Here is a 15071-nt window from a genome sequence, read left to right as displayed (position 1 = left end):
CAATAACAAAAACATGGCTCACGCAATCAGATACTGCCTCACCTGCAACCCTTTCACATGGTGGTCTCCATTTCACCCACACCCCCAGACCTGGATGCAGACAAAGAGGTGGGGTTGGACAACTTCTCTTTCCACAGTACATGTTCACAGTTTTATCAAATGTCCCATCACTCATGTTCACATCTTTTGAAGTACATATTGTTAGGATTTATAACCAATTCTCTATGCGTGTTGCTGTCATCTTTCGCCCTCCTGGACCACACCAAAAATTTCTTGAACACTTCTCTGCATGGCCCCCTCACTTCTTATCCTCTGACTTCCCACCATTATCATGGGTTATTTCAACATCCCTATTGCTAATCCACGTTCCAATTCTGCTTCCAAATCACTCTCTAACATAATCTCTCCCAGTGGATAGAATCCGCTACTCATCAGGATGGTCACTGTCTTGATCTTGTTTTCTCTAGACTATGCTCAGTTTCTGATTTTCTTAACACTCGTTTCCCACTCTCAGATCATCACCTTATATTATCTACTCATTTACCCCCAGTTCTTTAGCCTCCCCGCTATCAAACTCTTCCAACCCTCCTCACATTTGAAGGAATATTAATGCTATTGAGTTTCAAGTTTTCCACTTATCGTCAACAACTTCTCTCCCCATTTTCTACATTCTCCTCCCATGATAGGGCACTACCTCATTTTCACCAACCCCTGATCAAGTGGCTCCAGCGACTCTTCATAGTCTGTGTAGACTTCGTTGCCAATCATGGCACACTAAAGTAACATGAACTCTACAAAACGTTCTCTTAAAGCAGAAGGTCATTTTGTACCTCTATTAATATCATCACATATACTGCTATCTAACACTCCTATAGAAATGCTCTGGACACTGCAAAACAACCATACTTACAATCTCTTAACTATGTTCAGACTTCTAACCCCAAATGCTTTTTTAACACATTTAAATCTCTTCTAAACCCTCCAACCCCAAACCCTCCGATTGTCAGCAGTGCCCAGGATCTTATTTCCTATTTCAAGGACAAAATTGATAAGATCAGACTTAAAATGGTATCAACTCCCTCGACAAGCAATCACCTCAATTCCTTTGTAGCACCCTCCGACATTCTCTCTTGATTTGAACCCACAAATTAAGAAGTTTCACTTCTTATCTTCCTGCTCTACCTCCTGTCCTCTTGATCCCATACCCTCAGAAAATGGTAGGTCCCTGTCTCCTGTGCTCACTTCACCTCTAGCTAAAATCTGTAATCCCTCTCTCTTCTGGTATCTTTCCATCGCTATTCAAGCATGCAGTTTCCCATTCTGAAAAAGCAAAATTCTGACCCAAACTCTCTCTCAAATTACCACCCCATCTCTCAGCTCCCATGCCCTCCGAGCTTTTCGAGAGAATTGACGACACTCGCATCATACACTTTCTTACAGCAAACAACCTACTGGTTTCTCTTTAGTCAGTCTTTCGCTCTCAACACTCCATAGAGATTGCGCTGACCAAAGATGTCCATGATTTGATCACAGCAAAAACTGAAGGCCATTACTCTCTTCTATCTCTCCTGGATCTCTCTGCTGCATTCAACACTGCTGGCCCCTCTCTCCTCTCTCCTTATACAAATGCTATAGGGGCAGCACGGTGGCTAAGTGGTTAGCACTTCTGTCTCACAGCGCTGGGGTCACGAGTTCAATTCCCGACCATGGCCTTATCTGTGTGGAGTTTCTATGTTCTCCCCATGTTTGCGTGGGTTTCCTCCAGGGGCTCCGGTTTCCTCCCACACTCCAAAAACATACTGGTAGGTTAATTGGCTGCTATCAAAATTGACCCTATTCTCTCTCTGTCGTCTGTGTGTATGTTAGGGAATTTAGATTGTAAGCTCCAATGGGGCAGGGACTGATGTGAATGAGTTCTCTGTACAGCGCTGAGGAATTAGTGGCGCTATATAAATAAATGGTGATGATGATGAATCCTTAGGTCTTGAAGGCACTGTCCTATCCTGGTTGTAATTCGACCTAACTAATTGCTCTTTCAGTGTTAATTTTTCTGGATTCACCTCTGCTCTGCTTCCTCTATCAGTTGGAGTACCACAAGGCTCAGTTCTAGGTCCACTGCTATTCTTCGTCTACACCACTTCTCTTGGAAAACTAATAAGCTCCTTTGGATTTCAGTATCATCTCTATGCGGATGATACACAAATCTATCTATCCGCTCTTGATTTCTCACCATCTGTGTTGTCTCGCGTTACTGACTGTCTTTCTGCTATTTCATCTTGGATGTCTTCTCGCCAACTCAAAATCAATCTTTCAAAAAATTTTACTAGCCAAAATCAGAAACTTCCTGCCTGACATCTTTATTTATGATGATAACATGACCAAACCAATCTGCCAATAAAGCAGGAAGGAGCAGGAGGCCACATGTGAAGGTTTGTAGGGCAGCATGTGGTCCTAGATCCACCTGTTGCCCATATACTCTTGACATACCTGGTAGTACATGTACTACAAATACTAAAAGTATACAATTATTGTGCTGTAAAATTATAAAATAGAGGTGGACAACTAGCTGAAATGTAGGTGTCTTGGCATGCAAGAAAAAGTTGCCAAACTGTTACCATCCTGCTGGGCCTCCACATAAACCCTAGATAATCATTGCTGCTTACCAATTCTACATGGCTTAAATTATATCCTCTTTGCAAACTGGTGGATGTAAATTAATCTAGCAAAACCATAGAAATGTAAGGAATACTCTTTGTTAATGGTGGGCAGCTGCAGATTTCATGTAACAGACTCTGATCTCTTGAGAATACTTAAAAACAAGAAAACAATGTTTAATTAAGTGTTGAAGTTGTCCGACTAAGCATTATTGTGGGGGCAGTGGCTGCTGGCATACAGTGTAAGGGACAAACTGGTTCCATGTAGTATTTGGGCACAACCTTGTATATTTTATGGAAAAACAAAAAGTCCTAAATACATCTTGTGTGCTTCTGGTCACACAGTTAAACAATTATTTCAGACATTTGAGATGATGCTGTACAAAAAAATCCTCTTGATTAATCTCTCAAGCAGATGATTGTTGTGTAAGAAATGCATTATCATAGATCTATAGACAATGGCAATGGTATAATGGCAGCTAAGCTTTTTAGTAGGTTGTTTGTAGGGATCTATGGGGTGTGTTATACAGAGCTGACAAATTTGTAAGCGGTTTTGCTAATTTTTGTAGACTCTTCAGACTTTGAACTTCGTAAAGCTGGGAAACATTTTATAGTCACCTCCTGCCTTCTAGAAGTAACTCATATTTATTTCAAAGCAGCTGCGTAGACTTTTAAATGTTTGAGCCCTTCTGTTTAATAAAAGGACAATTCATTATTAGTTGTTTATCAATTTGCACCTTTGCATTTTTTATTTTATTTATAAACTGTTAAACTGTACAAGTAAACATTTGTGCATGAACATTTGCAGAAATTTGCTATATTTACATGCGCACCGTGCAGAGTTTGTGTCAGCTAATGTTCACATAGACATTCATTCAAACCTAGGACTTGCATGGGGATGTTCATTGTTGCACACAGCTGCATAATTAGCTAGGTTAATGCTCCATCTACCAAGGGGTGAAAATGCAAATATACTTTTAATAAGTAGTGAAATAAGTGGGATTATCATGTACTCATTTACAAGAGATTCAGAAATATGTCAGACAATGTGATCTATTTGACAGAGACCAAACAGCTTAAGACAGGTATATGTGAGCAAAATGATAATCTGCTGTGTACCATCACAACATAAAATAAATTAGAGAAATATTATGTACAATAAATAACACTCTCCGTCTCATGCTTTATTCAAAAGAAAACCCCTCTTTAAATCAATACGGACATCTCCCGTGATATCAAAGTGCATTTTGTTGTGTCACATCCTGGCAGTGTATCTCTTTTGAGTGCCACCTATTCCTCAAAGGAGTCCAATCAGAACCACATATCATTTGTAACCAAGGCTTATCTCAGCTCAGCTTACAGCCTGCACAATATACATTTCAATTTCATGAACCAAGCATTGGAATATGGTACATGACATTTGAAGCAGTATCTTAGGAATCATCTTTCAATGAATTTACATGATAGATATATATATTTTTTATTTTTTTCTAGGAAAACCCTTAAAACATGACAACTTGTACTTACTTTCTCTTGCACAATTTGTACTCTGCATTCTTTTTCTTGACAATTCGAAGATCATGATAAGGAGGTTTCTGACATAATAATACAGCTGGATTCTCTTGCCTGCATAGCTCAGAATTTTCTAAAGGGTGAAGAACATTAACAAATCATTATGTCAATCCATCTAATACAAATTGGGAGTGGGTATTTATATTTACATTTATAATCTACAAGTTCTACAAATAATGCTTTAACAGCATTATTTATTAATAAGGGAACATCACTGCCTTTTTACTCAAACTTTGTGTTATTCTTGTATATTGCAGCATGTTTAAAAAAATCATAACTGATTATATTTTCTTAAATGTACAAATTATGCACTGAGAAAAACATTACCAAAACACTCTTGGCAATAAAAAGTCTATTAGTATATTTGAGTGAATCATTTCATCCGAATTTGAAGTTCCGTAAATTCAGGTCAACTGAGCGATTTCATGAATCAGCCCTAATTTTTAAAAAAAATCAACTCATAAAAAAGTATACCAAATCTCCATTCCTCCATCCTCCATCTCTGTGTTCCGAAAAATGGCCCCTGGTCTTACGTTCTCTACTGTCCCCTCCAAGAGGGAAATAAACATTCTGCAAAACTAGCATCCCACATCCTGGTGGTAATCCGGTGGCTGATTGCTAAATATTGGAAGCTGACAGACCCACCCCACGTTTCATACATCTGGTTTATAGCATGCCTCGCACCAGTCCCCATATAGACGGGACAGACCCGATTTGCGAGCTCTGATTTGCCATCCCGATCAGACTAGCTTTGTCCCTATAGGTGAGAAAATTGAGAAGTATTGTCTGTTCATTGTTGTTCTGCATGGCAGAGCAGCAGTGAATGAGTGCTGAAGGTGTTTGGAGGGAAGCGGAGGAGAGAATGGCACAGCCTAGTGCTTCAAATACCGCTAGGCACGCCCTGGGGTGTGGTCATGTCCCCATTCTCACCCCTTGTGCTGATGCTGCCTACCCTAATTTTGGGACATATGTGATAACTTGTATGGAGAAAATCACCTACCACCTGCACAATAAAGATAACACATTCCATCAGGTTTGGGTCCCATGTCTATTTCAGCAAAGCCAATACCTGCAATCAAGTTCACCTCAATAACCTATATCCTTCTTTCTTAATGCCATATACAGTATAATCTTTATCCCACATACCACTCATATTCTAAACTTACAGCTGCTAAAGCAGTGCTAGTAAATAATGCCCCTAACATAGAATTAAACACCTTCATATCTCAGGACACCAAGGTGGTGACCAAACTCTCCCCTATGGCGTTTCCCCCCAGCCATGATTACATCTCAATGTTGTAACCTTCTATATATTTTATTTTTCTATAAATGTTTTGGATCCAATATTTGATAAATAAAAAGTAAAAAAAATGATCCATGCAGATTCATATCAAATAAATGTTAAGCACATGAAAAGGATCCAATCACAATGCAACAGTTACCCTCACATGACTATAATTTTATAAAGGTAAAGTTTCATTCTTTTCGGAAAAAGAAATGTCTGTCCATGTCTGTTAATAAAATCTTGATTCCTACTCAACTCTGCCTATTAAATACTTCACACAGATGCCCTCACATATAATAAGTTTGAAAACAGAAATGAAGAAAACCAATGAAGATTATGATGATGGACAAATATTTATTGATGGATGCCAAGAACAAAACAACTCAGATTGAAGATAACGTTATAGGTAGTGATGAACTAGCAGCAATGGCACAGAATACACTTTTGTGTGTAAAAAAAAAAAAAGTACATGTGCATATAAAACATCAAACATAAGAAATGCTGCTGGGCTACACTACAAAGTGAAAATGGACTCACCAAGCTACACTAGGCATAATTGTTCAAAGCTCTAGATAACAAGAAAAACGTATACTGTATGTAGAAAACAAATGGTGGTACTGAACATGTTGATAAATTGCAAATGCTGTAATGTAAAAAAATGTTTTGATGTCAATGACGTATGCATTCTTGGAAAAAATTATGATCACCAACATAATATAATATTTTAAAAATAAAAAATGGTGGAGAATTACATGAAGTCGTCTCTTTGTATCTATCTATCTATCTTTATAAAAAGATTATCCTTACATGTATTTGTCAAAATGACTACATTTACTGTAGAATATTGCAAATATATTTGTATATTTAACAGTTATTAGTATTAATGGTTTATTTTAAATTGTCCGGTCTGAGAAAGACCTGGTTGGTGGACACTAGAAGGAGATAAAGCTATAGTTCAATAAGCATACGGAGCCACCACAATAAGAATTGTAACACTTTGATTGAGTACTTGTATTTGTATTACTGTAAACACATTAAAGTTTAACTATTTTTAAGAAGTAACTAGTTAAACAAAAATCATTAATATGTTTACAACCACTAAAAATATGGTAAAAAAAAAAAAAGAGAAGGGATTCTGTGCTGTCGGATTCTGTCACAAGAAGGCAGAAGCAGGAAAGACGTATTGTGTCAAACTTGATTTTAGTGAAGGGACTCAGGTGGTCAGAGAGGATGGTTTGACCAGGAAATGGAACAGCTGGAAACTCTAAGGGATTGATAAACATCTCATAAATCTGGCATACTGCTGGATGATATTTTTTCCACCTGTCCCTCCATAAATCCAAAGCACAGTACACTAGTCCGCATAATATAATACTTTCAAGTGTTGATCTACTGCTAATCCAATATTGACATTTAAGGACAAAAATGTTGTAAAGCAGATTGCTGAAAGCAGCTACTATGCCTGCATCGTTACATTTTTCTAATGTAATTGTGGTTGCACTTAAAGAGTAAGGTAACCTCCAATAATGGACTCAAAGGTAACGTGTTCTAAAAAGTGGAATTATATAATACAAATTTTACATTCAGCATTCTGGAGCATGGTCAGAATTGGGATATATACTGCAGTTGGTCAAATATGTGTGCTCCTTCTCTTGCTGATAAGAAGCATATGACCAATGATCATGCATGCATTGGGTGCATAGACAATCAGCATAACATATACAATCATTATCATCATCACCATTTATTTATATAGCGCCACTGATTCCACAGCACTGTACAGAGAACTCGCTCACATCAGTCCCTGCCCCATTGGAGCTTACAGTCTAAATTCCGTAACATACACACACAGACAGACACACAGAGACTAGGGTCAATTTTGATAGCAGCCAATTCACCTACTAGTATGTTTTTGGAGTGTGGGAGGAAACCGGAGCACCTGGAGGAAACCCACGCAAACACGGGGAGGACATACAAACTCCACACAGATAAGGCCATGGTCGGGAATTGAACTCATGACCCCAGTGCTGTGAGGCAGAAGTGCTAACCACTAGGCCACCGTGCTGCCATACAATGCCCACTCTATATGTTCAGGACATGCACGTGATGTATACGTAATATTAACATGCAAGTATCAACATAATCATTCTTATGAATTAGTGTCTGTCCAATCCTGTTACAGCTGTTGAATGGGAACTGCAGACAGTAATTAGAGTGATGTTAACAGTGTTAAACGGACCATGGATTCAGTGGTTGTGCTATCAGAATTGTGCCTATGAGAATGTGCTCGGTGGACCTCTGTGTGAAGTGAAGAGTTTGTCATTTCCTTGTTGGCATGATTTTTGCATGTTGAGTTGGTAGTGCTTTTCTTATGCTGCAGACAGTCGTGGTATGTTTCTATCCGGTTTCTCGGTCTCTTTTGGGAAAGAAATGTTGCTAATCACAGTGATGTATGTTTAAATAAATATTTTATTGCTTACTCAAGGTTCAGCTTACATTCAAGCAGGTGCAATAAAGCTGAGGGTTTTTTTGCTTGCTAGGTCTACAAGCTCGCAGGTGTCAGTTTCTATTGAAAGTTTATAGAGGTAGTTTCTGATGTGTTTCATCCTCTGCTGGACGTTTTCAAGGAATAATTGAATATGGTTCTCCCTGTTGCTTTATACCCTGGGCTAATTAAAATCCCTTACACCTGTGTTTGATTGTGTAATTAAGTGTGAGCGATGTTGTTCATCATGTAATCTGTCTAGTGCTGTATCTTTGTTAATGAATGATTAGGTCTGCCTGTTTCAGTGGTCAGTGTTATGGGCAGCTGTCTCTCTTATAGGATCACAATCTTTGCAATATCTAAATCGATCTTAATACTCAAATCAATCTTAATATAGAAATCAACTGGCAATGATGTTCCTTACTGGTGGGGACTAGTGACCTTTCGATTAACCTGATGTTCACTGTTCTAGAGGGTGAGTAGGGGCATTCAATTATTCTAAATAAGCTAGTCCAAGCAGTGGGTAGTTGGGTTCATCATAAAATAATTGAACAAAGTCAAAAATTATAATAACACAGCATAAGTAATAAAATAAAATTCCATAACTAATTGTCTCCATTACCTGAACGACAACAACAGAAACATCATGTTCACATCACAAACAAACAAACAATGCAAACAACAACAACAGCAGCACCATAACTACAGAAACAAACCCAAGTTTGTTTTCAACAAAGTACCCAGCCTCAACTGTGCCTTGGTACATAATCATATACACATTTGACCAGCTGCACTATCTATACCAATTCTGACTGTATACCAGAGCAGTGAATGTAAAATTTGTATTATATTGTATTGAAGAAAGTGGATAATCCTAGTACAATAAGCTGCTCGTACGAGGCCAGCATTATACTATTTGCTTTGTATCTACCATCAAAGTATTTATATACAAAAAGTGGAATTGTTAAGTATGTGCAGATTTATGTTTTCTCAATTTTGTACCTGGCTCACCAAAGCACATCTAAAGGAAACCAGAAAGGTAAAGCAAATGCGTTTAGTTAAAGTTGCAGGAGTTATGTTGGGCAGTTAAATGGACAACATTACCGAGTTTTCAATCTATGGATGGACAGGATGTCTACCAATCCCTTAGATTGTTCAGCTGTTGTGTTTCCTGGTAAAAACATCTTCTCTATGACCAACTTGGTCCCTTCACTTATATTAGCCGTGTCTGCATATTACAAGGTAGAGTGATTTTGTTTTATTGCTCAGCAACACAACACATGAAGGTAAACTTAAAGTTTTCTATAAAAAATAAGGTAAACTACATTGTAATTTTAACAATGTGCCAAAATATTAGAAATGTTCTTACCGTTGATACTAGTAAGTTTGTACATGGAATGTGTTGAGAAGTCTCTGGCTGCAAGGCTGTAGTTGTTTGCAATGGAATCACTATAAAGAAAAATAGAATTTAGTCCATCACTTTTAGAAAAACAGATTTGTTCAGTGCTAGATTTTCTAATTTACAATTTTAGACAAATTTGGAGAGTATTGGTTAATTTAGTATTGTGACAATACTAAAACCTATAACATATTTAATACAATAGTGACAGCATAAATAGAATACACTTGAGTACTAATATAAACATTGGTCATCATAGTTACAGGTGTAAGGGTATTGGGTAGAACAAATTAAACTCACAGTTCTTGTTCAGCATATTAAAACAAACCATTTGCCAAAAACGTCTCATGGCTAGATATATAGGTGTTTAAAAATACATTTTGGGGTTAAAAATATATATATTATATATATTATATTTGCTTTTCTAAAGATTATCTCTGCTAGAATGCTTCTTCCCAAAACAAAGTCCTACATAGTTAATAATAACTTTTAGTAACTCTACTTGTATAAACTAATTGAAACAAAAAATGTGATGAATTCGTAAAAATAAACTAATCGCACCACTAACTTTTAGTATAGGTGGACATTAAAAAAAATCAATAAAAAAAAAAAATCAACCAATTATTTATTATTATTCCAAATGCATGAATACATATATGCTGATACTGGGTCCCTGTTAGAAAAGAGATATGTGTCTTAAGTAGAGATGAGCGCACTCGGATTTATGAAATCCGAGCCCACCCGAACGTTGCCGATCCGAGTCGGATCCGAGACAGATCCGGGTATTGGCGCCAAATTCAAATCTGAAACTGAGGCTCTGACTCATTATCCCGTTGTCGGATCTCGCGATACTCGGATCCTATAAATTCCCCGCTAGTCGCCGCCATCTTCACTCGGGCATTGATCAGGGTAGAGGGAGGGTGTGTTAGGTGGTCCTCTGTCCTGGTCGATCTCGTGCTGTGCTGTTTAGTTCTGTGCTGTGCTGTTTAGTTCTGTGCTGTGCTGTGCTGTGCTGTGTTCTGCAGTATCAGTCCAGTGGTGCTGTGTGCTGTGCTCTGTCCTTCTGAGGTCAGTGGTGCTGCTGGGTCCTGTGCTGTGTCCTGTTCAGTCCAGTGGTGCTGTGTCCTGTGCTCTGTGCTTCTAAGGGCATAGTTATTTCCCCAATATTCCCCTGTGTTTAAAAAAATGAAAAAAAGTTATTTAAAAAAATACCAAAAACTAATTTAATTTTTTTTAATTACCACAAAATTTGCACAACCAATCCTGCAGTATAAGCCCATTGGTACTGCAATATTACCAAGTTCACACATTCAGCAGTAAAAGTCCAGTGGTACTGCAATATTACAAAGTTTACACATTCTGCAGTATCAGTCCAGTGGTGCTGTGTCCTGTGCTCTGTCCTGCTGAGTTCCGTAGTGCTGCTGGGTCCTGTGCCGTGTCCTGTTCAGTCCAGTGGTGCTGTGTCCTGTGCTCTGTGCTTCTAAGGGCATAGTTATTTCCCCATTATTCCCAAGTTTTTAAAAAATAAAAAAAAAGTAAAAAAAAAATTAAAATTAAAAATGAAAAAAAATATATATAATTATAACCAAATTTGCAAAACCAATCCAGCAGTATAAGTCCATTGGTACTGCAATATTACAAAGTTCACACATTCTGCAGTATCAGTCCAGTGGTGCTGTGTCCTGTGCTCTGTCCTGCTGAGTTCCGTAGTGCTGCTGGGTCCTGTGCCGTGTCCTGTTCAGTCCAGTGGTGCTGTGTCCTGTGCTCTGTGCTTCTAAGGGCATAGTTATTTCCCCATTATTCCCAAGTTTTTAAAAAATAAAAAAAAAGTAAAAAAAAAAAAAAAATTAAAAAAAAAAATATATAATAATTATAACCAAATTTGCAAAACCAATCCAGCAGTATAAGTCCATTGGTACTGCAATATTACCAAGTTCACACATTCTGCAGTATCTTGTGCTACATATAATGGAGACCAAAAATTTGGAGGATAAAGTAGGGAAAGATCAAGACCCACTTCCTCCTAATGCTGAAGCTGCTGCCACTAGTCATGACATAGACGATGAAATGCCATCAACGTCGTCTTCCAAGCCTGATGCCCAATCTCGTAGTACCGGGCATGTAAAATCCAAAAAGCCCAAGTTAAGAAAAAGTAGCAAAAAGAGAAACTTAAAATCATCTGAGGAGAAACGTAAAGTTGCCAATATGCCATTTACGACACGGAGTGGCAAGGAACGGCTTAGGCCCTGGCCCGTGTTCATGACTAGTGGTTCAGCTTCACCCATGGATCTTAGCCCTCCTCCTCCTCCCCCCCCTACAAAAAATTGAAGAGAGTTATGCTGTCAGCAACAAAACAGCAAACAACTCTGCCTTCTAAAGAGAAATTATCACAAATCCACAAGGCGAGTCCAAGGATGTTGGTGGTTGTCAAGCCTGACCTTCCCATCACTGTACGGGAAGAGGTGGCTCGGGAGGAGGCTATTGATGATGTAGCTGGCGCTGTGGAGGAACTTGATGATGAGGATGGTGATGTGGTTATTGTAAATGAGGCACCAGGGGGGGAAACAGCTGATGTCCATGGGATGAAAAAGCCCATCGTCATGCCTGGTCAGAAGACCAAAAAATGCACCTCTTCGGTCTGGAGTTATTTTTATCCAAATCCAGACAACCAATGTATGGCCATATGTAGCTTATGTAAAGCTCAAATAAGCAGGGGTAAGGATCTTGCCCACCTAGGAACATCCTCCCTTATACGTCACCTGAATAACCTTCATAGTTCAGTGGTTAGTTCAGGAACTGGGGCTAGGACCCTCATCGGTACAGGGACACCTAAATCCCGTGGTCCAGTTGGATACACACCAGCAACACCCTCCTCGTCAACTTCCTCCACAATCTCCATCAGATTCAGTCCTGCAGCCCAAGTCAGCAGCCAGACTGAGTCCTCCTCAATACGGGATTCATCCGAGGAATCCTGCAGCGGTACGCCTACTACTGCCACTGCTGCTGTTGCTGCTGTTAGTCGGTCATCTTCCCAGAGGGGAAGTCGTAAGACCGCTAAGTCTTTCACAAAACAATTGACCGTCCAACAGTCATTTGCCATGACCACAAAATACGATAGTAGTCACCCTATTGCAAAGCGTATAACTGCGGCTGTAACTGCAATGTTGGTGTTAGACGTGCGCCCGGTGTCCGCCATCAGTGGAGTGGGATTTAGAGGGTTGATGGAGGTATTGTGTCCCCGGTACCAAATCCCGTCGAGATTCCACTTCACTAGGCAGGCGATACCAAAAATGTACAGAGAAGTACGATCAAGTGTCCTCAGTGCTCTAAAAAATGCGGTTGTACCCACTGTCCACTTAACCACGGACATGTGGTCAAGTGGTTCTGGGCAAACGAAGGACTATATGACTGTGACAGCCCACTGGGTAGATGCATCCCCTTCCGCAGCAACAGCAACAGCTGCATCAGTAGCAGCAACTACAAAATGGAGGCTCGTGCAAAGGCAGGCAACATTGTGTATTACAGGCTTTAATAAGAGGCACAACGCTGACAACATATTAGAGAAAATGAGGGAAATTATCTCCCAGTGGCTTACCCCACTTAGACTCTCATGGGGATTTGTGGTGTCAGACAATGCCAGTAACATTGTGCGGGCATTAAATATGGGCAATTTCCAGCACGTCCCATGTTTTGCCCACACCATTAATTTGGTGGTGCAGCATTACCTCAAGAGTGACAGGGGTGTGCAGGAGATGCTTGCGGTGGCGCGCAAAATTGCTGGACACTTTCGGCATTCAGCCAGTGCCTACCGCAGACTAGAGGCACATCAAAAAAGCATGAACCTGCCCTGCCATCACCTCAAACAAGAGGTTGTGACGCGCTGGAACTCCACCCTCTATATGCTGCAGAGGATGGAGGAGCAGCAAAAGGCCATTCAGGCCTACACAGCCACCTACGACATAGGCAAAGGAGTGGGGATGCGCCTCAGTCAAGCGCAGTGGAGACTGATTTCCGTGTTGTGCAAGGTTCTGCAGCCATTTGAACTTGCCACACGAGAAGTCAGTTCCGACACTGCCAGCTTGAGTCACGTCATTCCCCTGATCAGGCTGTTGCAGAAGCAGCTGGAGAAAGTGAGGGAGGAGCTGGTAAGCCATTGCGATTACACCAAGCATGTAGCTCTTGTGGATGTAGCCCTTCGTACGCTTTGCCAGGATCCGAGGGTGGTCACTCTTTTAAAGTCAGAGGAATACATTCTGGCCACCGTGCTCGATCCTCGGTTTAAAGCGTATGTTGTGTCTCTGTTTCCGGCGGACACAAGTCTACAGCGGTGCAAAGACCTGCTGGTCAGGAGATTGTCCTCTGAAGAGGACCGTGACATGCCAACAGCTCCACCCTCATTTTCTTCCACATCTATGGCTGCGAGGAAAAAGCTCAGTTTTCCCAAAAGAGGCACTGGCGGGGATGCTGATAACATCTGGTCCGGACTGAAGGACCTGCCAACCATTGCAGACATGTCTACTCTCGCTGCATTGGATGCTGTCACAATAGAAAAAATTGTGGATGATTACTTTGCTGACACCATCCAAGTAGACATGTCAGACAGTCCATATTGTTACTGGCAGGAAAAAAAGGCAGTTTAGAAGCCCCTGTACAAACTGGCTCTATTTTACCTGAGTTGTCCCCCCTCCAGTGTGTACTCGGAAAGAGTTTTTAGTGCAGCGGGGAACCTGGTCAGTGAGCGGCGAAGGAGGTTGCTTCCTCACAACGTTGAAAAAATGATGTTTATAAAAATGAATAATCAATTCCTCAATGAAGTACAGCACTGCCCTCCAGATACTACAGAGGGACCTGTGGTTGTGGAGTCCAGCGGGGACGAATTGATAATGTGTGATGAGGAGGAAGTACACACTGTAGGGGGAGAGGAATCAGAGGTTGAGGATGAGGACGACATCTTGCCTCAGTAGAGCCTGTTTAGTCTGTACAGGGAGAGATGAATAGCTTTTTTGGTGTGGGGGCCCAAACAAACCAATCATTTCAGCCAAAGTTGTTTGGTAGGCCCTGTCGCTGAAATGATTGGTTTGTTAAAGTGTGCATGTCCTATTTCAACAACATAAGGGTGGGTGTGAGGGCCCAAGGACAATTCCATCTTGGACCTTTTTTTTTTGCATTATATGACCAATCAACAGTCGTTTGCCATGTTCGAAAAGTAAAACCAAATTTAAAAAAATTCAAGAAATTAAACCAAAAGTAAAATGCCCTGTCATAATTTAAAACAAGAGGTATTGACGTGCTCTAAAACTACTGTATTGTTGTTTATATTTTATAAACACTACACTTGAAAGCTTGAGTCTTTCAATAAAAAAGTAACTGTCCATTGCACGAATATTTGCAACAGGGACAATTTTAGGGTTAAGAAAGTCAACTAATAACACTTCAACGCTGTTTGTCTTTATAAACACTACACTTGGAAGTTGGAGGAGGTATTGTGGCCCCGGCACCAAATTTATTACCGGGGCCACTCCACTGTGCAGTCCATATTTAGGTGTATCAGATATTAAACAACGGTGACAGTTGATGCCCAATTTTTTAATTATATTGTGGCCTCGGTACCAAATTGTGTACCGGAGCCACCACACTACGCAGTCCATACCCTTTTTTGGTGGAATTCTGACACAT

General features: G+C 40.1%; 1 protein-coding gene across 1 annotated transcript in view; it reads right to left on the bottom strand.

Moving 5' to 3' along the window:
* Nucleotides 1-15071, bottom strand: part of LOC142150794 (dynein axonemal heavy chain 3-like) — a 947133-nt gene that overhangs the window by 875854 nt on the left and 56208 nt on the right. The window contains 2 exon segments of the mRNA XM_075205980.1: nucleotides 4182-4299; nucleotides 9366-9445. Of these exon segments, the coding sequence (XP_075062081.1) occupies nucleotides 4182-4299; nucleotides 9366-9445 (198 nt within the window).

The sequence above is a fragment of the Mixophyes fleayi genome, chromosome 4 (genome assembly GCF_038048845.1).
Source record: "Mixophyes fleayi isolate aMixFle1 chromosome 4, aMixFle1.hap1, whole genome shotgun sequence".
Taxonomy (NCBI): Eukaryota; Metazoa; Chordata; class Amphibia; order Anura; family Limnodynastidae; genus Mixophyes; species Mixophyes fleayi.
Note: the sequence above shows the minus strand (reverse complement) of the source record. Positions and strands in the feature narration are given on the sequence as shown.